The sequence below is a fragment of the Taudactylus pleione genome, unplaced genomic scaffold (genome assembly GCF_031769625.1).
Source record: "Taudactylus pleione unplaced genomic scaffold, aTauple2 ptg000703l, whole genome shotgun sequence".
NCBI lineage: Eukaryota > Metazoa > Chordata > Amphibia > Anura > Myobatrachidae > Taudactylus > Taudactylus pleione.
Genome location: NW_028285105.1, coordinates 3,257,182 through 3,278,129, shown reverse-complemented (window position 1 = coordinate 3,278,129; position 20,948 = coordinate 3,257,182). Strand labels below are relative to the sequence as shown.

General features: G+C 40.8%; 1 protein-coding gene across 2 annotated transcripts in view; it reads left to right on the top strand.

The window, feature by feature from the left end:
• The first annotated feature begins 600 nt into the window (after positions 1-600).
• The window catches only part of EGF (epidermal growth factor), a 162,105-nt gene continuing 141,757 nt past the window's right edge, over positions 601-20,948 (top strand). For both annotated transcript variants that reach the window (XM_088456410.1, XM_088456409.1), the window contains exon 1: positions 601-1,101. In XM_088456410.1, the coding sequence (XP_088312536.1) occupies positions 972-1,101 (130 nt within the window). In that variant the 5' untranslated portion in view covers positions 601-971. The remainder of the gene's footprint in view (positions 1,102-20,948) is intronic.

Sequence of the window (20,948 nt, the reverse complement as noted above, 5' to 3'; positions counted from 1 at the left end):
TCGATCCAAAAATATATTTCACTGCTGTTAATATAAGTGCTTTGCAGCATGCTAAGCAAGTTCTGCAATGTCACTCTAGCTCAGTGCTTATCTGAAGATCCAGACATTTGTTCTTTTTACACATACTATGGTAGACGGTCTCCCATCTGGACATTATGACTAACTTGTCATCACTTTTAATCAACTTTCTAATAGTTCATGTGTTTAAAAAAAAAATAATAAAAAAAAAATACTGTAAAATAAATCATCTGTAACTTTTTAATAAATCCTTCAACAACGACTCAAGTGAGTTTCAAAAACATAATTAAATAACAATGAACTCCGTATGTAGTGTCAAACCAAGGTTGTTAAAGATTGCTGCCTTTATCATATAAAACTACATAATACCCACTCTACATACCATCCACACCGTATAACAGTATATGACAGGAATTACAAGTGGTCGTGTGTTTGTCCTTAGTCTGCATTCTCTCGTTCCCAGTATTGAAAATACCAAAGACGGGCTGCACTCTGCTGGCACTAAGAAGGAGGGAGGTGTGGCAAGGAAACATTTTAAAGGAGGCAGTAATTGGGGAAGACAGAACCTGGCATAGAGTACTGTACACCACGAAGAGGAAGGTTATCACAAAACAATTTGCTCTGACACTGTGGAAGAAATTCTCCCAGACTGTAGTGGCTGAACGTGTTACATTCGTCACTAGGGTGCCTGGCATTTCGTACTTTGCTTCCAAAAGAAAAAATCAAGAAGCATAACTAATTAGGACGGTTGTATACAGGGAGAGGTCGGAGTATTGTTGGAGTAAATAAAAAGACAGGCGGAAAACAAAAATCTTGGATTACTAAAAAAAAAAAAAATGTTGCTGGATATGAAAGGCTGTGTACAAGAGACAGGACTCCCTTCATGCACAGAGCTACACAGGATGAAAAACAAGTGACATGTAGCCTATGGACAGCAGTCACAAGAAGAGATTATGTTCCTTATATTAACTGTTTTCTGGACACTTTATTTTTTCACTGGGTTCTGCAGCACCAAAGGAATAGGACAATGGGATTGTCAAGAAGGTTATAAACATATAGGCAACAACCTGTCTGCTTGTAACGGTGAGTAAATAATTACCAATTGTAATTAGATAATAATATCAGAAATAATTAGTGACGTGCAGTGAGATAAATGGCTGTGGAGGCACTGGCTAGTATCAGAGCCAAATTTACAGATACATATATGAGCCCAGGGGTTCATGTGGACATTATACAAATGTGCAGCAGTATATAGTGCTGGAAATTTGGTGAGTTTTGATCAGGGATGTGCGGAAAAGGTAGACAGGGGAGGCAGTGCCTCACCTGAATTACAGTTTTTACTTCAGAGGTTTGACTGTAAAAATGATTAGAATAATACAAAGAAGATATTTATTATATTTTCTGAAATTTTTTCTAATCATTTTTATAGTCAAAACTTTGGAGTATACCTAAGTATGACAGGAAAGGCTCTGCCTCACCTGACCACACATCAATGGAAATAATAATAAAAGTATTTCACTAATTAGACATAAAGAACATATTATGGAGTCATTCTGTTAATATTGTTAACTTTGAAAATAGTCACTATAGTCTTCACTGTAGGGTTATATGTTGCCATCAGAGTTTACAAACTGTAAGTGCAGATTATGTGAATTCCCTGATGTCACATGTTGGTGACAAATAATGAAACCAAGGAACTTAATAATGTTTGTCTGAGTCCAGGTATTTAAAAGTTCCCAAATGTATTTTACCTTATTAATATAAATTAACACAGGCTAAGCTGACTAGGAATTATCTATGCAGAAGTTGAGTGATATATTCTGTATACATTCTGTGTGGTCAACAATACATTTATTATATTCGATTATAAGTTTGCTGTTTAGTATCAGGTGTCTAAAATAATTTCAGTTTATAAATGTAATGGATGTGGGCTCAGTGTATTAATCAGGATCCTATGCAAAAAATAAAAAAGATTAAGATCCACTAAGTATTTTGGAATTGAAGCTAATACTTATTAAATGTTTGGTTCCAAGAAGAGCCTCAGACACCAAACACACAATATTTGTTTTTAGACCCATAGGCTAATGGAAGGCATTCTTTGTCAGGTTGTGAGACAGAAAGGACATGACACATGGCATTGAATGCTGAATTCAAATGGGGTTAATCCCCTGTGGGCCAGTCCTTTGCCAGGTATTGCTGTGTCAGAGCTGTCTACAAAGAATGAGCTAGGATAGAAGAGGCATTGCTCAGGAAATTAAACTGACATTGTGAGACTTTTTATTGTTTGAATGACGAGCTGTTTGTGGAACAGTGAGAGAAGACGATGGCAGTCCTCAACAGGAGCAGCTAATTTTTAATGTGCAGAGGCTAAAGATATACATAACTGTGATTAGAGAGTACAGAGACATGCTATAATATTCATAACGGCTTGCAATATATGCAATAAATATGTGTACAGCAATGTGCTTTATTGTCAAGAAAACAGCAGAAATATTTAATGTTAGTGCAAAGGTACCTTGCTTCTGTCTTGTGGACAATTAGCTAATTAGCAACATTGATTGCCAGACCACCTGTGAGAGGCTGATAAAAAATGAATCAGTTTATCTAGTCTGTCTCTCACTGCCTGTGGAGCAGGTTGAGACCTGCAGAGAGAAAGACCATTGTTTGTGAATGTAAGTGCTGTGCTAAACACTGTATTGTGAGTTGGACAATAGGTTCTTATACCTCGGGAGCAGGAATTTTATTTTAGAGCCAGACAGGCTAGGATTTATTTTTGTTTTTTTTACTGTCTGCACTCAAATAAAATTAGTTGCAGATACTTGTACCAATGCCATGGAGTAGAGTGACACTGATTAGCTGCTGCATGCAGAGTGCAGCTGTTTACCTCAGATAACGGCACTCCTTAACCTGATCGCGCAACACATGGTGGAGAATGTGACCATTGCACCTAAATTTAAGCCATAAAAATCTATGTGAAAAATTTAAAGTGACAGACACCTGTTTTTTTTTTTTTTAAAGACATTTTTTGAACTTCTTGGTGGTGTAAAATGAAAGCCATAGTTAAGGCACTGCTACCGCAGTTCAGCAGGGGGCTTCCAGGGTGCAGTAATTAGCCGTTGAGATGATCCGGAGGGAAAATAAATTGAATGTTGAGATCCAGAGGCAACAGCAATTGCCCATCGATGAACTCCAGAAACAACAGAACCAAGACCACAAAGCCTTTAAAAAAGTGGTGCAGCATCTAGCAGCCCTGTCTGGAAATGGTTCCAGGGATGTCACAACTAGTTACAGCTCCTTACAGGATAGTCATTTTCAGCAAACAAAAAAAGTGTGATGATGTTAAAGTCTATTTAACTTTCTGAAAGAACCGCAGAGAAGGAAAGTTGGCCTAATGGTCAGTGGGAAAGCCTGTTGGCACCCTTCATGACAGTAGAACCATAAAAGGCATATTTTGACTTGAGCCTTGCTGATGCCAAGTACTATGACAAACTAAAAACCAAAATTTTAATTATTTGGTTGTCACAATGTCTGTTCGAGCACAACGAGTTAAGTGGATAAAGCTTTTCCTCTCCAAAATGCATGACTTCATCCATCTCACAAAGAAGTGGCTACAGTCCCAGGACCTTAACAGGGCCACAGATAGTTGAAATGGTTATTATGGACCAATATCTACAATCCCTGTCTGCAGTTCTGCACAAGTGGGTGAGCCACTAGGACCCTAAAACAGCAGACCATCTTGTGGAAATGGTGGAGAGGTATGTGGCAGCTTGAGTTTACCCCAACGATCCCTAGTCCCGCAACGACAAACTCCATGATCTCCTATGGTAAGACTGTTCCTTGGGAAAAGGGTGCTGAGCAGTGGAATGAACATAAACATCCATAGATTATAGACTTGGAACCTGGAGAAAAAGGCTAGAGAAAATGTAAAAGTGGTTGATGGAAACCACTTACAACATGATAGTATGTTGTCTTACCCTGCCCAAGAGAAAATAATATTTTGTGGAACAATTGATAGTTCCTAAGGCATATAGAAGAACAGTGGTAAACCTGACTCATGGTCATATAACTGCAGAACATCTAGGAGTAAGTATTTGTTACCCCATTTATTGCTGCCCATTAGATTGTTCCACAATCTTCAGTGAAGTTCTCACCTTTTGATTAGCTCTATGGAAGAAACCCAAGGGGATTGCTGGATATTGCAAAAAGAGAAATGGGAGGGGCAACCCAGTCCTTATAAGAAGGTTATTGAGCATGTTTCTCAGATGCAGGAAAGAATAGCTGCAGATAGGTTGATAGTGAGAGAGCACTTGGAGCAGGCATGAAAAATGTAATGCCCAGTTAAACACCTTTGCCCCTGAGGACAGAGTGCTTATTTTGGCTCCCACTGTAGAAAGTATATTTTTGGCCAAGTGGTAAGGACCATTTGAAATCATAGAAAAATGTTGAATTGGAATTAGATATAATTGAAGACTCACATAGTGAGTGGTCAAGTCCCATTATAACTGTTTTTTAAAGTAAAAAAAACATCTGCTGCAACCTAGTGCAATGTTTAAAACACCTGTTGCATCCATATAGCCCCCCGAAATACCATACCCAATATGTTAAACCCATTTTCAACAATTTTTTTTTCACCCAAAACTTGACCAGTCGTTTTTGGCCAAATTACTCAAATTACAGAAAACTTTTGGGGTAATTTATCATTAGGGTGGGGGTTGTCCAAAGGGTTGTGAAAAAAATCCCCACATTTTTAGGCAAAAATAGGGATTTTGCATTTTTTATTCACCTGGTCTGAGATGGTGAAAACATTTCGCCTGTTTTACACTATCCGATTATCATGGGTGCTATAATTTACCGCAAAATCGAAGGTGCGATAATGATATTATCATAGGTGAGATCATTTACTGCGATTACGGCACTTATCGCACTAATTGAATACAGTCCTAAGTGTTGCTTAGGGATGGAAGAGGTAAAGTATCTTGAATACACCATAGGCAAAGGTTTGATAAACCCCAACTTAATAAAATTGAGGCAATACAAAACTGGCCACAACCCTTCAATAAGAATCAGATGAGAGCTTTCATAGGAATTACAGGGTATTATAGAATTTAGATTTATACCCAATTTGCCACCATTGCTGTCCCTTTGACCGACCTTACCAAGGCTAAACAGTCAGTTATGGTTAAGTGAAATCCTGAGGCAGAAAAGGGTTTTCAGACATTGAAGGTAGCGCTGTGGATCCAACCAGTCCTGATAACTCCTTACTTAGTCTTAAATTTGTGGTTGAAAACAATGCATCAGATGTAGGCATAGGTGCTGCTCTGTCTCTGAACAAAGACGGTGAAGAGCATCCTCTTATTTAAGTTAAAATTTCATCTTTATGAGAGAAATTATGCCACTGTTGAAATAGAAGCATTGGTAAGTAAATGGGCATTAGAAACACTAAGGTACTATCTTATGGCAAGGAGATTTAGATTTATTACAGAGCATGCGCCGTTGAATTGGATATCTGGAAATAAAGAGACCACTAGGAGAATAACTAGAAGGTTCTTGGAATTGCAAAAGTTTAAGTTCATGGTAGAGCATAGGCCAATAAGTCAACTGCCCAATGCAGATGCTTTGTTCCAAATTTTTTGTTTTGTTTTGCCCCGCAAGTTAAAACAGGAGTGGGGGATAGTTGACAAAAACATTGGGGAAGTTGTCAAGGGGAAATATATATTCATATGCACCAGGTTTTTAGCTTCTGTCTGGTAGACAGCTAGTTAGCAACCTGAATTTCCAGACCACCTGTGAGAGGTTAATAAAAGGTGAGTCGGTTTCTCTAGTCTATTTCTCGCTACAGCATTATTGTCTAACCAGGGGTTGGTATAGTTTTTCACTTCGAGTGATAAAGTAAAAATATCTTTTAGAGTGCCATCACCATTACAAACATCTAAGGCACGCATTCCGTCTTTATGGGCAGAGCGGTATGAAGCAGGATATATCTTCTAACTGTCCATGCAATTGGACCAAAGTCTTGACTAAGTTGTTCAGTCACCTAAATTATGGAATACCCTACCAGAATCAGGACAGTTGGCAGAATCTTCTGGTCTCTCCTACCTGATCTTGAAGCTTCACTACCTGCAACTGCTCTTGTCATATGTTCAGTTGGCGATTGTCTGGATCCTGGAATATTGGAGCCTCATTCGAAAAAATTGGATAGGTACATAAAACATAGACAGTTTAGTAATAATCGAATATTCTTTCCCTCATCCAGCCCTACCCCCTACACCCCCAACAGCTCTGACATTAAATAGCTAGTACTTAAACTTAACACTGAATTTAAACTTCTCTGACATGAAATACTTAGTACACCTCCCTTGTCATCAAATTTAGACCTCATCAATTAATTGCCCCAAAGCACCCAGAAATAAATAGAGAGTACCATCCACCCCACTATAATTATCAGGCACCATCATTACCTCACTATTAGGTTATATTACCCCACCATCAAATAAATTACTCCAACCAATAAAATATTATGTCCCACCTATTGAAACATTCACACCCACCTTCACCAAATAAATTAGTATGCCTTCTTACCCTTTCGCACCATTTCCATTTGATTCCACCCTCCCACATTCACCTTCTTTCCATAGGCACTCTGCATTCGTCTCCACAGCTTTGTACCCTGAAATGGTGTTTGCAGGTCATGTGATGCATACTGTCCAACAGATGACAGCCAATTGGAGGAGAGAGGGTTAGTGGCACTCAGCCAGTAGGGAAATTAAGTGAGGAGCAGATCTCAGGAATTCCTTCCCCCTGTTGCCAGCAGATTGGACTGTAGTATCCGATACCATAAGTGGCTGGCCCAGAAAGGTCCTGCAAGGTGCCATCAAATGTCCCACCGAGTGCTAGCCAAAACATTCTGTCGTGTCAGGGGTTGTCTATCAGTGGCATTGTCAGGTTTTGAAGTAAGGGGGAGCCAGGGGGATTACTGGGTCATAGTGGGCATAATTACGTCCTCCAAAACAAGAAAAACACAATTTCCTTTCCGCACATAGTGGAGACATCTTCCTCCATCGAATACAGTATTGGAATACCTACAAACTAAAAATCTGCAGGACACCAGTATAGAAACTATTACTCCACACGATTTTACAATTATCAGTAATAATGATTATAATAAGAAAATTGTGCTTACTTGCCATCCTTCGGTTAGGTAGTGTTGGATACGGTTTTGTTTGCCCCCGTGACATCTGATCAGAAGCCACCACCTCTAGTTTTGCCCATCTTTGAGCAGAAGAGGAGTAAGAAGATGTAAAGAGGGGATAAGAGAAAAAGGAGTTGGAGGTGTGGAGCAAGTGGAAAGTGGGTTTTGAGAGCAAATGGAAGAAAAAAGGAGGGGAAACATGGGAAGGGGGATATTAGCAGACATACAGAAGGGTGGGCAGAGAAACAAGTACACATACAAAAGACAGGTATGTTGATATGTGTGTACTATTTTGTGGTATATTCAGCTATTAAACAGTAGACACCAATGGATAATATTGTAGTAGTAGACACACTTGCCGAATAGACTTAACTAGAAGTTTGGGCTTATGCAGTGAACCAATGTTGAACAGCCATACTCACAATTATGTACACACATGCAGAAGAGATGGATCAGAGCATACAGCAGACTGTCTGGTCATGTACAGATGCAGCCGCTTACATCGTTGCTGATCACGCTACAAATGTACCCGCGCATTGCGCCATGTGGCTGCTTATGCTATGGTATGCTATGGCGCGCACTGCGATCGCACCATGTAATCCAATGGGGTCGTGGGTGCACATATCCAATCGCAGGCGAGCAACTCGTGCCATGTGTGGAGCGATTTGCCGCGCGAGCAGCAAGGATGTAACTGTAGGCAGTACAGCAAAATTCAAGAGGTCCCCCATGGAGCTAAGTACTACATGTCTGTCAAACACAAGATGGTGCCACGCATGTGTGGACTACCTAACGGTGGCCATCTTGGTAAAGGTGCAAAAGCTTCATTTAAGAAACATCACGGAAGTAGCACAGTAGCGCAGTCCATGTACCAACACCCCCCCATGTAATAACCTATCAACATTTTCAAGTGTATTCTATTCCACATTCCTGTAGACCAGTGTTGGCTAACCTTGACACTCCAGCTGTTATGGAACTACATAACCCAGCATGCACTGCTACAGTTTTGCTGTTAGGGCATGCTAAAACTGTGGCAGGGCATGCTGGGATATATAGTTCCACTTCTGATAGAGCCAAAATCACTTCAGGGCTTACGGCCACGAGACCCTACCGCAGGGTCTCGTCGCAAGCCCGATGGTCGTGATGGTCTTGACCATCGCGACCATCATCATGGATGCTCGCATAAGCTGTGGGTGGTAACCCACAACTATGCGAGCGTCCAAGAGGCCGCTCCATTTTTAGGTAGGAGGGCCATGATTCAAAGCGAGCGCTCTGGTCAGAGCATCCGGCTCTGAATCAGGCCCTGAGCTCGAACAGGAGCAAACACAGAAGAGCAGCAGTCACTGCTTCAAAGGCAGCCAAAGGTGCCAGACAAAGCCTGCAGACCGGAGGAGGCAAATATCCACAGCAGGAGACTAGCACCTCGCAAACCAGCTCTAGGGCATGGGATCAATATCGGAAGCAGAACTGACAGAGAGACACCAGCAGAGGGCCTCCAAGATGGTGGGCGGTGGTCTGGAATACACAGCGGAGGCTTAGCGCCACAGGGTTCGAAGTCCAGGGTCCAGTCAAGACAAGGAAACAGGCACCGGCAAGTGGTCTAATGACAGGAATCGCCAAGCTCCTGTAGAATCCCCACAAAACAGTGGGGCAGACATGAAGATACCATAATGGTGATCCAGGATTCGCAAGCAGTACAGGCCCCAACGGCACAGAGGGAAAGAAGAGCACAGCAGAGGTCCAGTGCCCAGCAGAAATACCCCTTGGGCAGCAGGAGAATATCTAACAGAATAGGGTAAGTAGTAGTCTCGGGGTAGCCACAGGATCAGTCAGCAGGATATTTGGGCTGGAGAGCTGCAGGACCAGCGTCCTACTCCATGCCCGCCCAGGCCACGCCCCCCTTGCTTAAATTATTTTTATACAATCAGATCAAGAAAATTATTTATTGTCTAATTCTCCCAAATATGCATTTCTCAAGGTTCAAGGTATTTATAGGGTCAAGGGTGATGACGTGTTTTATTTTATGTATTTTTCACTTTTCTTTTTTTTACTTTTAGCAGTGGAGACTTCAGTAGGTCCAGGTATATTTTGGTCCATAATTGCTCCAATGCAAATCTGGTATGATAGTAACTAGTACAGTATCTACTTTTAGATTTTTTTTTATATAAACGTTTACTTGAAGCATCGCACAAAGGGCCTGATTCAGACCCGTTCGCTAGGATGCATTCGCACGCAGCTGTCAGCTGCCAAAGTGTGCAAATCCTGCGATCGCTAGCAAGACATTAGCACGCTTACTATGTCTTGCCATGCGATCGCGGTATGTATTTAGACGCCCACCAGCCTGACACAAGACACCCACTTTCCCTTAGTAACATACGTCATGTCCAGAAAGTGTATTAAACAATTGGTAATATCGAGTAACTTCGGACCCATACGCAGCACTTGTGGCTGACCATACCCTACCGCAAGCACTGCGAGTGCTGCTGTGTGTAAATTGGACATGTTACGTGTTTTTCTGACGATGCATCTTAATTATGCACAATCCTGAAACGGCATTCAGATGCATAGACACGCCTGCATTCGCACCACCACTCCCCCGTTTTCATCGACCACCCAGTCACCACCCACAAACGGCACGTCCTGTCACTCATTCTAGTGGAGCGTTTGTATACAGGGTGCGATCACTTGGACTAGTACGCACACGCGCACTGCGTTTTATATGCATGCGCAGATTGCAAACATTGGCAGGCTACGTGCGAACGCAGCCGAGCGACCAGGTCTGAATCAGGCCCAAAGTACAAAACAGAAAGGACATAGACATGTTACAAATGATCCAATTATTGAAAGCAGATAAATAACTCCATAGTAAACATGTGAGAAAAGTAGTACGATCAGTCAAAAGAAAGGACATAGGGGAACCGGGAAGACGTTTGCTGCTGGGAAACATAGGGAAATAATGGGACACACCCAGGGAACATAAAAATTGGTGCAATGTGGCTCACTCCTGCAAAATGGGGTGATCATCGTCTAAAACTCGCAAAGTGTACCAGGTGGTATGGCTCAAGCGTTGATATATTTTGGCACATACATCCTGCGGGATAATAGTAAGGTAGCCCTCCCACATCTTAAAAAAGCATTCCATCTTGGGGCCATATTCAATTTGAGGCGAAAACCCGATAATTTATCGCCGATGATGTCATTTTCGCCTATTGTCATTATCCCCGTATTCAATTATAAAGACTTTTCGCCGGTGCGAAAAGTCAAAGTAAAAAAATAGGGATAAGTTTTCTCCAGCCTTTTGCTGGCGAAAAAAAGTGCAGAATTGGGTTTAGGGGTGCAGGCTTAAAAAAATAGCCTGCACCCCTGGGAATGCCCCCTAAAATTAATGTATGTCAAAAAAATAAAAAAATAAATAAATCGGGACACCCCAAAAAAATAAGTAAGATTTTGGGGTTAAAAAAAAAATAGGGAACACACTTCTAAAATAGTTTAAATAAATACAGAGGCTTTCAAAGTATGCAGCAGGTGTTTTCTTCATTGCGGGTAGTAGCGGCAGGTGCATTTTTGAAGAATTTTTTAATTCAGTAATTTTTATTAGTGCTATTAAACATACAATAAAAGAAAAAGAAAAATGACAAATATATATCAATCAAATTAATGCAGATATGGACAACAAATGTATCACACATCGAGCAGATATATATTAGTGTACACATACGTATACTTTAGTATAGAAATAACAGGATATATTAAGTATTTCCTAACATCTATATTTATAGCAGAAAACAACTTGAAGGCACCATTCGAGCATATGAATCCGAAAGTATGTGAAATACATTATACAGAATGATGTGATACAGACATCCCATTGCAACCGTCTTAGATATAAAAATCACATATAAAAATATCAAAAAATATCAATATAATAAAGTATCCATATCTATCCAAATATCAAAATAATACATATGCCCCTAAAATAAAAATAAAACATCCCTCCTGGCCCACCACCCTGCATAACCTAACCCCAAGTCAGGCATACTTGGATCCCTAAAGCCCCCCTCCCACCCACTATACTACACTAATCTACCATAACACCCTCCCCCTCCCCCCATTAAAGGATATTGAAAGAAAAAACACATAGGTAATAGAGGCAATATACTAATGGCCCTGAGCTAGGTTAAGCCAACTCTCCCACCTTATAAACAAAAAAATGGCGTTCCTTTGATACAATATACTATACTTTGTGTCAAACTATTATATAAGACAAACGTTACCGAAAGGGCCCAAACATTAATACAGAATGGTGGATTTAAGAAAATATTAAATATATTAGTCCAGCCAGGACTCAGCTTCCTGCGAGAATGTATGGACAGTCCCGTCACTGACTCCCCAGAAAATCATAAAAGAAATTGAATACACATAAAACATTAACAGTAAATCCTGAAAACTTCTGACCATCCAATAATACACAAGGTAGAGCAAATCATTTTAAGATAAGTTCTGTAGCTTCAATCCAATTGGACTGATCTTAAGATAAGTCAGAGCAGAATCTTGGTAGTCAGGAGCTGGGAAGGTATTAAGCTCAGGAGTGAGCTCCGCCATTGAACAGGATAGATCTAGAGAGTGTTCCTCAATTAAAGGTGTGGACTGCTGCTGAACACTTGGGTTTATCCATTACGCCATCAATCTTAATAAGAAGCCTCTGAGTAGAGGCATTAATAGCCTGGAGAAGTTGTAACAGAGAGGCAGCCATCTTTACAAGTACCCAGCAGGAATAATAATAGGATTATAGGTGCACTTATTAGAGCTTGGCTTAAAAGCTATCAATGTCAGCATATAGGAAGTCCAACACAGTAAGGGCAATTATGTGTGCAAATATTGGAGCTCAGTATAAAGGCTACCACACTTCAAAATGCTAGGAGTCCAGTATAGCAGGGACATTCAAATACCAGATCAGAAGGTAACCAGCTGCGAAATGGTGGCGGCTAGCACACCACCATAGCACACCACTTATGAACAGGAGGCAGCAGGCAGCAGCTAAATAGAGAAGTACCAAGTAGGATGACTGCTGGATCAGGAAACAATGGGGCAGAACACCTTGCGCAGAGAGAATCCAACACGCTGGATCAGGAGCATAATCAACAGGAGGATCCACGCACCAGCCGCAGAGAAGCACCACAACAAAGTGGTGGCGATCAGCATCCAACACTCCCCCAACACCTTAACAGACGGATGAGATCCAAAGATGAGACAGACATCTGGAATCCCCAACAGCAGCACAATGGATACAGCCAGGAAGCGGGACGGAGACTTCAGGTAAGTATAATACACTATGCAGCCTCCGGGGCCAGAGTCAAGGACAGCGCACGCTGCAGGCAGAGAGCCCGGCCTCTGACACTACCAGGGATAAATCACCATAGGCACCCAGCAGGATTCCACCGTTGAGCACCCGGCATGCAGGAAAAAGTAGCCCACCACTGCTCACTCAGTTTGGAAAGGAACAAGCCGTGAATAACAGGATTTCCAACAGGATGTAGGCAGGAGAGCCAGCCACACGCACCCTTCTCCTAGCTACTCCAGGCCACGCCCCCTTGGAAAAATGTTTACAATCATTTTAGGGACTTAAAAATATGCTTGCAACCATTTTCTAGTACCCCAAATTTGATGGGCATATTTATTTTTCCCCCCAAAAAATTGCTAAATGCTCTTCTGCATCACCTTCTTCAAAGCTGCATTTATGCACCTGCCGCAGCTATTTAAAAACCCGACCTCCCTTCTGCATGTAAATACGGGGGTACCCATAGTGATCCTCCATGTCTGGACATCTTTAGGGGGGTCCAAGGATGATTTCCTAAAAATTCCCTTTTTTTTCGCAGCCCCAAGTTTCGCCGAGTCGCGTTTTCGTGTCCTTTGAAATTGAATATGGGGAATATCGGGCACACGTGCAATACTTTTCCGCCTCGAAAACAGGCGAAGGAGGTGAAAAATCCAGCAGTCGAACAGTCTGGACTTTTTGCCTCAAATTGAATACGGGCCATAGTGTCCACCCAGTCCATACGGAATAAGTGAAACAGCTTTTCCATGTACAATTTAAAGATAGGTCGATAGGGCTGTATCCAGGTCTGTAAAATTGTTTTCTTAGCAGCCAAACTAACAGCTAAGAGAAGTTTACGGTACTTGGCCACCCATTGATCATGTGGTGTTACCCCAAAGATGGCCCATTCTGGGGTCAATGGGAAATAATATATAAAATGCCTTTCTGCATGAGTCTTTACTTGAAACAAAAAAATCCTCACTAGAGGACATTCCACGAAGCAGTGGGAAAGGGTGGCATCTAACTGGCAGAACAGGCAGAAGAGGGCGACAGGCTCAACGAAAACTGACAATGTTGGGACAAATAAGTACAGTATTATGGAAGATATTTAAAAATAACTTTATATACATGCTAGCATTAAGAAGACGACAAGACCGATGATAAGGATATCTTTAGGAGTATAAGTAGGAAAGTATGGTAACCACTGGGTAACACCTGTTTGCAAGTCTGAAAGGTTCAACTCCTCTCTGAGATGACAATAATTAATGGAGACAGCTCTCCTAGTTGGAGGTGATAGATAAAGTAGACAATCTAGGAGGCTAGACTAGTCCAAGGCAGGAAATGTACATATAACAGAACTTATGTAGTGTTGAGATGGAAGAAAACCCACCGGGTAGGCTTCTATCATTTCCACTGCCTGTTAGAACGTGAGTGGTCTCCGAAGACCCACATGAAGTAAGGGCCTGATTTAACAAGGATCGCAATTGCAAAGCTGCACACAGGCAGCTAGGCAATTGTGATCCTTGCTATTATGCAAATGCAGCAGGAGGTGTACTACACCCCCTGCTGCATTTGAAATCCCAGCACTGCGACAGAGGTTGCTGGCTGGGATCACCATTGCCTCCGTCTGTCAATCAGGCAGCGGCATTCAAGGGTCTGCATGTGACTATGCAGGACCCATTATGCACACTCGCAGAATGGGTCCTGCTCACGCACAGATGCATGATAATCGGGAATCTGCAATCAGCAGTGCACGCAAGTCAGGCCCTAAGTCTTTAACGACCAATATGCCACTCATTTTCTCATTCTCCAAAGGGTAGGAAGTCATGCTGTCTTGAAACTCCATATTCCGTATTAAAGGTACTGTAGATGGACATATTTAAAGGCATTCAAGCCATGTTTACGGCGGAGTAGGTGCCAAACCTTCCTCATGCATTTCCTTTATCTCATCCGATATCTCCTGGTCATACTGGTGTAGAAAGCACATAAGGTTCAAATCGGGTAAGAAAGAGCGCGCTATAGAAGTGTTGGCATAATTATCTTGGTTATGAAGCCAGTCATTAGAATATTAGGAAGATTGATGCCTCCATTATGTTTTGGCTGGTACATTTTACACATGGCAATGCGAGCCTGCCTCCACCCCATAGGAACCCACGAAAGGCAGATGTAATCAGCTGAGTGTCTTTGGGAGTTAAAATAATAGATAAAGATTGGAGCATATAAAGCAAATGTGGGAAAGAGACCATCTTAAGTAAGTTGGCCAGACCCATATATGATAGAGGACGATAGCTCCAGCTCCACACCTCAGTTAATTGTTTAATGGCTGGAGACAAAGTTATAGTGATATAAATTTGTTATGTTCATACTTAGGGAGATTAACTCCCAGGTAAGAAAAGCTGGACCAGCCCATTGAACATGAAACAAATGGATCGATCTAGATCAGGTTATCCTCGAATTAAGAAGCATAGCAGTTTATTTGTATTAAATCTATTTAGATTTGTTATTAATATTTACTCTAAAATAGAGAAAGCTAATGTAGACAAACCACACTTGGCAAAGCTTAATCCACAACAAAGTTAGCAGCATTGGCAGCCAAAAGTGTACAGTTATACAATTCTGAAGAGCTGACACAAGGTTTTGAGACTGAAAATAATAATGATTTTGAGAATGAAGCAAAGTATGAAGGTGCATGTTAAGATAAGAAGTATTTGAATAATGATAAAGCTACAGAAAGTGGGATTGTTTATGATGATAATGGATCAGTCAGATATCAGTTTTCTTCCTAGTAGTTATCCCCAATCCTCTCCTAGTGCATTTTATTTCTGGTTTGTGGTTGTTCATGTGCAGCAAAAAGTCCTAAATGATTATCAAGGGGTAGTTTAGGTTGCTGGATGGGATTACTTAGAGCCTATGGCAAATCATGACGGCGTTACACTGGCTGTTCGCACCCTTTGTTGAGATGCTTTTCTCAGCCCTGAGTGCATTGAGTGAAGAATGTGCTGTGAATTATCAAAGCCATGACTAAATAATAGGGAACCCCAGGCTCAAACAATTTGATCAGGTCAAAAAACTAACAGATCTCACTGTAAATGTGGTTCTCTTGTCACCAAAACTATGGTCCTCAAAGAGACCTCATTTATTTTGACTTGTTTAAAAATACTGCTGGATTCTAAATTTGATTATATAGATTATATAGAGTAACTGGTAATTTTCAAAACTCCTGCACATTTGCATTATTAGACGAATGCTTCACTACCTTTCACATTCCTATTAGTTGTCCATTTTCAGAGACTAACTATAAGAATTAGACATCTTTAGTGGCATATTAGTATCAGACCCATTACAAACTCTTGACAGTTATCCAGCAACAAACAAAAGGCAACAGAAAGAAAGTAGGATCGATGATACATTTTGAGATACACAAACATGACGCGGTGGTGCAGACAGAAGCAGCTCATGTGCTTGTACAGGACCTTGAGTATTCTGCACTTCAGCTAGAAGAGTGCAGCAGGGTGGTCCTCACACAACTGCAGTTACAAGACCAAGTGATGATGACCAGCTCTTACTTGCTTTTCTCAGCATACTGCCCAAAGATGTAACAACCCTTCAATGTCCATGTTACATATTGCTACAATGCCCTTTACCAGTCCTTTATCCAGGGCCGAAACTAGGATTTTTGTCACCCGGGACAAAGCCATAATTTGGCGCCCCCCCAAAAAAAAAATACAACACAGAGAGGATGAAAAGGGTGTGTGCTTTTGTGACACAGTAATGCCCCTTATAACACATTATGCCACACATTAATGACCCTTATAACACATTATGCCACAGTAATGCCCCTTACAACACATTATGCCACAGTAAAGTCCCTTACAACACATTATGCAACACAGTAATGCCCCTTACAACACATTCTGCCACAGTAATGCCTCTTACAACACATTATGCCACAGTAATGCCCCTTATTCATTAAGACACAGTAATGCCCCTTATACATTATGCCACAGTAATGTCCCTTATACATTTATGCCACAGTAATGCCCCATATACATTATGCCACAGTAATAACCCATATACATTGCTACTTTAATGCCCCTTACACATTATGCCACAGTAAGGCCTCTTTTACATTAAAGCCCCATCTCCCTTCTCTTACCTGCCAGGGCCGTGCGGTGGGTGAGCTTGAGTGGTGTGGGACGGGGCTACCACACGCTGGGGAACTGTCAGTACTGCCATCATTCTAATGTGGTGCCGCCCACGAACAAATTGAAGCTCACAGACCGGCAGCCTCTGCTGATTGGCTGTCGGTCCGCGAGCACTGATTGGCTTGTGACCGGCACCACATTAGACTCACAGTTTCTCTGTGCCTCTCAAGGCCGGCTTGCAGCTCCAAACCCACAAGAGCAGCAACCTAGCCTCCCGGCACCCCCTCAAGTCCAGCACCTGGGTCATGTGCCCCCTTAGCCCACCCCTATTTGCGGCCCTGCCTTATCCTGCACAGTTGTGTCCTTCAAAACAGAGGTACATGATGCACAATCAATAGCGAGTGAGGTTGACATAACCACACTGCACTCGACACAACCTGTTTCTGTAAATCAGGCTCAACAGTTGGAGTAGTAGCTGACAGCAGTGCTGCTCCAACTGCTACTTGAAAACAGCTAATTAGAATGCCTTAAACTGGGCATCCACTATACAGTTTTCTGTCAAATACCTGTCCAATCTGATTGGTTGGAATGAAAACCTGGTAATGTATGTGAGCCATTGACAATCATCCATTTGCTCACAAACACTGGAAAATAGCCAAAAATGGTTGTTCAGACAAATTGGTTAAAACACACAAATTTAACCAATTTGAACAATTTTTTTTGTAATTTTTTCAGTGTTTAAAACCGTATGATCGACTGTTATTTGCTCCCATACATACCGGGTTTTCATTCCAACCAGCCAGATTGGACAGATATTTGACAGAAAATTATATAGTGGATGGCCAGCTTTGGAAGCTGATGATGGCATCTCTGCAGATGCCTTTTATTTGGGGGAGGGGGATCTCTATCTCCCCCTCTCAATTTATGTTTGTCTTTTTTTCTCTCTTTCCTCTTCACTTTTTTTTCTCTCTCCTTTTCTGATATCTCTACATTCCCTTCTCAACTTTTAGATAAAAATGACAAAACCTGTGCTTAAAAAACGGATATCTCAGAGTTGACTAAACAGAGAAAATATAGTTTATTAAAACATAAAAACAGAACCAATAAATACTGCATAAAGCTCCTTATATAAATACACAGTCTGTATTCTATCACAGAGATTCTGAATATAAGGTACACTTATAAACAATCTTGCAGAAAATAATTTATACAGAATACACAAAATAAAACTATTCCCGATGGTATCGTCCCTTTAAAGGATGATCTTATGTCCGTAGAAGTCTTTTCATAAATCACAGTAATTTAGATGGACAGATGCAAAACATTTTAAAAGTTTTTTTAATACGTACAAAGTGCCAAACTTACGGGACCTTTTCAGGAAAACAATGCTTCACTTCCACATGTACTGTATGCCAGTCCCTCCAGATATCCTGGTTTAAGGCATCTAGTCAGCTGTACTGATGAATAATAGTTCTGAAGTGCAGTTCTTAGCTGGTTAATATAGATGTTGTAGTGTTCAGTTTCCAACTGCATAGAAGTCCATCTGTACAAAGTAACATTGTAATGATGTGTGAGGCTACAGACGCTGGCAGGCACCTGTTCAAAGCTGGCAATTAGTAAGTTTATAGGTAACTATCTGGAATACACTGCGTTGCCCGGGAATTTAAGAATGTTTGTTTACACATCATCCTCCAACAAACCTCTCCTTAGGCAGGCCTCACGAAAAGTGTGACAAACTTCCCCATCAACAGTCCTAAGGTTTTCGAAGGAATTAGGACCTGTAATGGTGTAAAGCAAACTTCGGAGATAGAAGCATTTAAAATTTGTCGGATGTGGAGTGTAAACACGGCCAAGAGCTTCTGTTGCTCTGATACCAGGATGACCATTTACAGCGACTCCCTATTTTCTGTGCATAAAAACCTTTCAAGAAGCATTCCATGCGTAATATTTTGGCAGCTCACAGTACAGCTGGGTCCTTGCAGTCATCAGAGAGCTGCGAATGCTGGGAAAGCCTGCTAAAGCTCTCTTCGATAATGAACATTAAGATCATGACAAAACATGACAACAGAAAACTTGTGTTTTTTAAATAATTAAAAATTAACAGTAATTAATTTCAATTTCAAATTATTTTAGTTGCCTCCGCTGTTTTAATACGCTCGTATGTAAAATTTCACGATCTTGGCTTGTAAACTGTGCATTTGTATAGAAAGACAGAAGTACACATTTTTGCTTTTATATAGCAGATACTGGTATTATTATCCACGCAGGCACCTCTACAAAGATATTGTACAGTTTCCACAGCATAAATAAATTATCTTCTGCAATCCTAAACTGTTTCAGTGCACCCCGGCACCTTTCTTAAAGGTGGATAACTTGTTTCCCCTATTCTCTCACCTTTTAACTCTTTTTTTCCCTCCACTATCTCTGTTACACTTTTCTCTCTCATTTTCACTCCTTCTTTCGCACAGTTCCTTGCTTCTTTCCTTTCTCTCACATTCTCATTTTATACTCATTTTCTCTCTGGTATTCTTTTTATATTACTTACTCTTTTTTTGATTTCTAAGGGGCCTATGCATCAAAGCTGGGAGAGAGATAAAATTGTAACAAATAAATTACCAACCAATCAGCTTCTAACTATCATTTTTTAAATACTGCAAATGTAAATGGGAAGCTGATTGGTTAGTACTTTATCTACCACAATTTTTTTTATCTCATATAAAAAATATTAGGCCCCTCATATAAAAATATGATACTTAGGCCCCTTTATCTCTTTCATTTTCTATTTCCTTTTAATTTATTTCCCTTTTCCTTTCTCTCTCATTTTCACTCTTTTGGTTGTTATTTCTCTATTTAACTATCCCCTACCCTTCCATTTTGTGGAGTTACATAACATGTGCAACAAGACCAATAAGGATGAATTCCGGGTGGAACAAATTGATAGGGGAATTTCTTGGTGGAACAGGAATGATAGAGTGAACTCCTCACAGAACACGTAAGACTTTATTCACAAGAGAAACGTGACAAATTCCACACACACATGCTGAATGAGGCGATTATTCTGCAGAACAGTTTTGACAATGTACCTTATCTCTAGCTGAAGGGCTTAAACTATTAACAAATAACCAAACCTGCATTGGGCTTTGAGATCAAGGAACTGATACATACAAGTGGGTGCAACACTCACTATACAACTTCAGAAATATAGCCATGAATTATCATTTTAATTTGGAATTTCATGTCCTGGAAATGACAGATATCTGCAGTAATTCATAAGCACACATTGGTGAGCAGATGCTGGTGGTTGTAATAGGTGCCTGGCTGGACCCCACCTGTAGATCAGAAATAATGTTTAGCATACTGTATGCAGCTCTTCCATATCTAGCACTGTACAAACACTTGCACTGGCTCCTATAAGCAGGACAAGGATATGCACATTTTCTAGCAAATTACATATATGATTATCATTGTTTATTTGTTAGAATCACAACATCTGCAGCCCTGGACCATCAAAATGACAAATAATACAATATACATAATGAACATGTGGCCTCTGCTCCACCTGGTAACTCTTTGTACCTGGAGAGTAGGTATATTTCACACATACCGTATGTTACTATCACCTCTTCTCATACACAGTATCACCACACAGGTCATAAGTTTTCCCTTATGAGGTTTATAGGTGTTCTACAAGGGGTTGAATGGGAAAAGCCCAGAATTTATTTACTTTAATATAGTATCATATACACCAGAGAATCAGTATGGACAGTGTAAATAATAAATACTAAATTGCATTTCCCATGTACATTGAAATACTAGATTAAAGTACTACTTAAGTTTCAAGTAAACATAAGAAGCAGGTTCCAATAGATACAGTATCATCATCAGTGTGTATTTTCCACCAGGGATGGTGTACTCGCAAGTGATATGCCTCCTGTTAGGTGCATATACATTTGTGTTATGAAGTGCAAGGGGCAGATATGCGTGTTTATGCCAATTTCTCAGTGTAAAAAGGTATATATATATGCACAAATGCATCTGAATCTATATTGTGATAGATAGATAGAAGTAGTTGGATGTGGCACTGTGAATTGTGTCTTGAAGACCCCGCAATTTTGAAGCATAAGGCAGGACCACAATGACTTGATTCATAGCGCATCACATCATCACAGCCCCAACTTAGGAGTAGGCTAGAATGCACAGGAGGTTAATAAAGGATATGTACATGTGAGACATAGGGTTGTAATACTTATTGATTCCTAACAGTCTCTAGTCGCTATTTAGCATT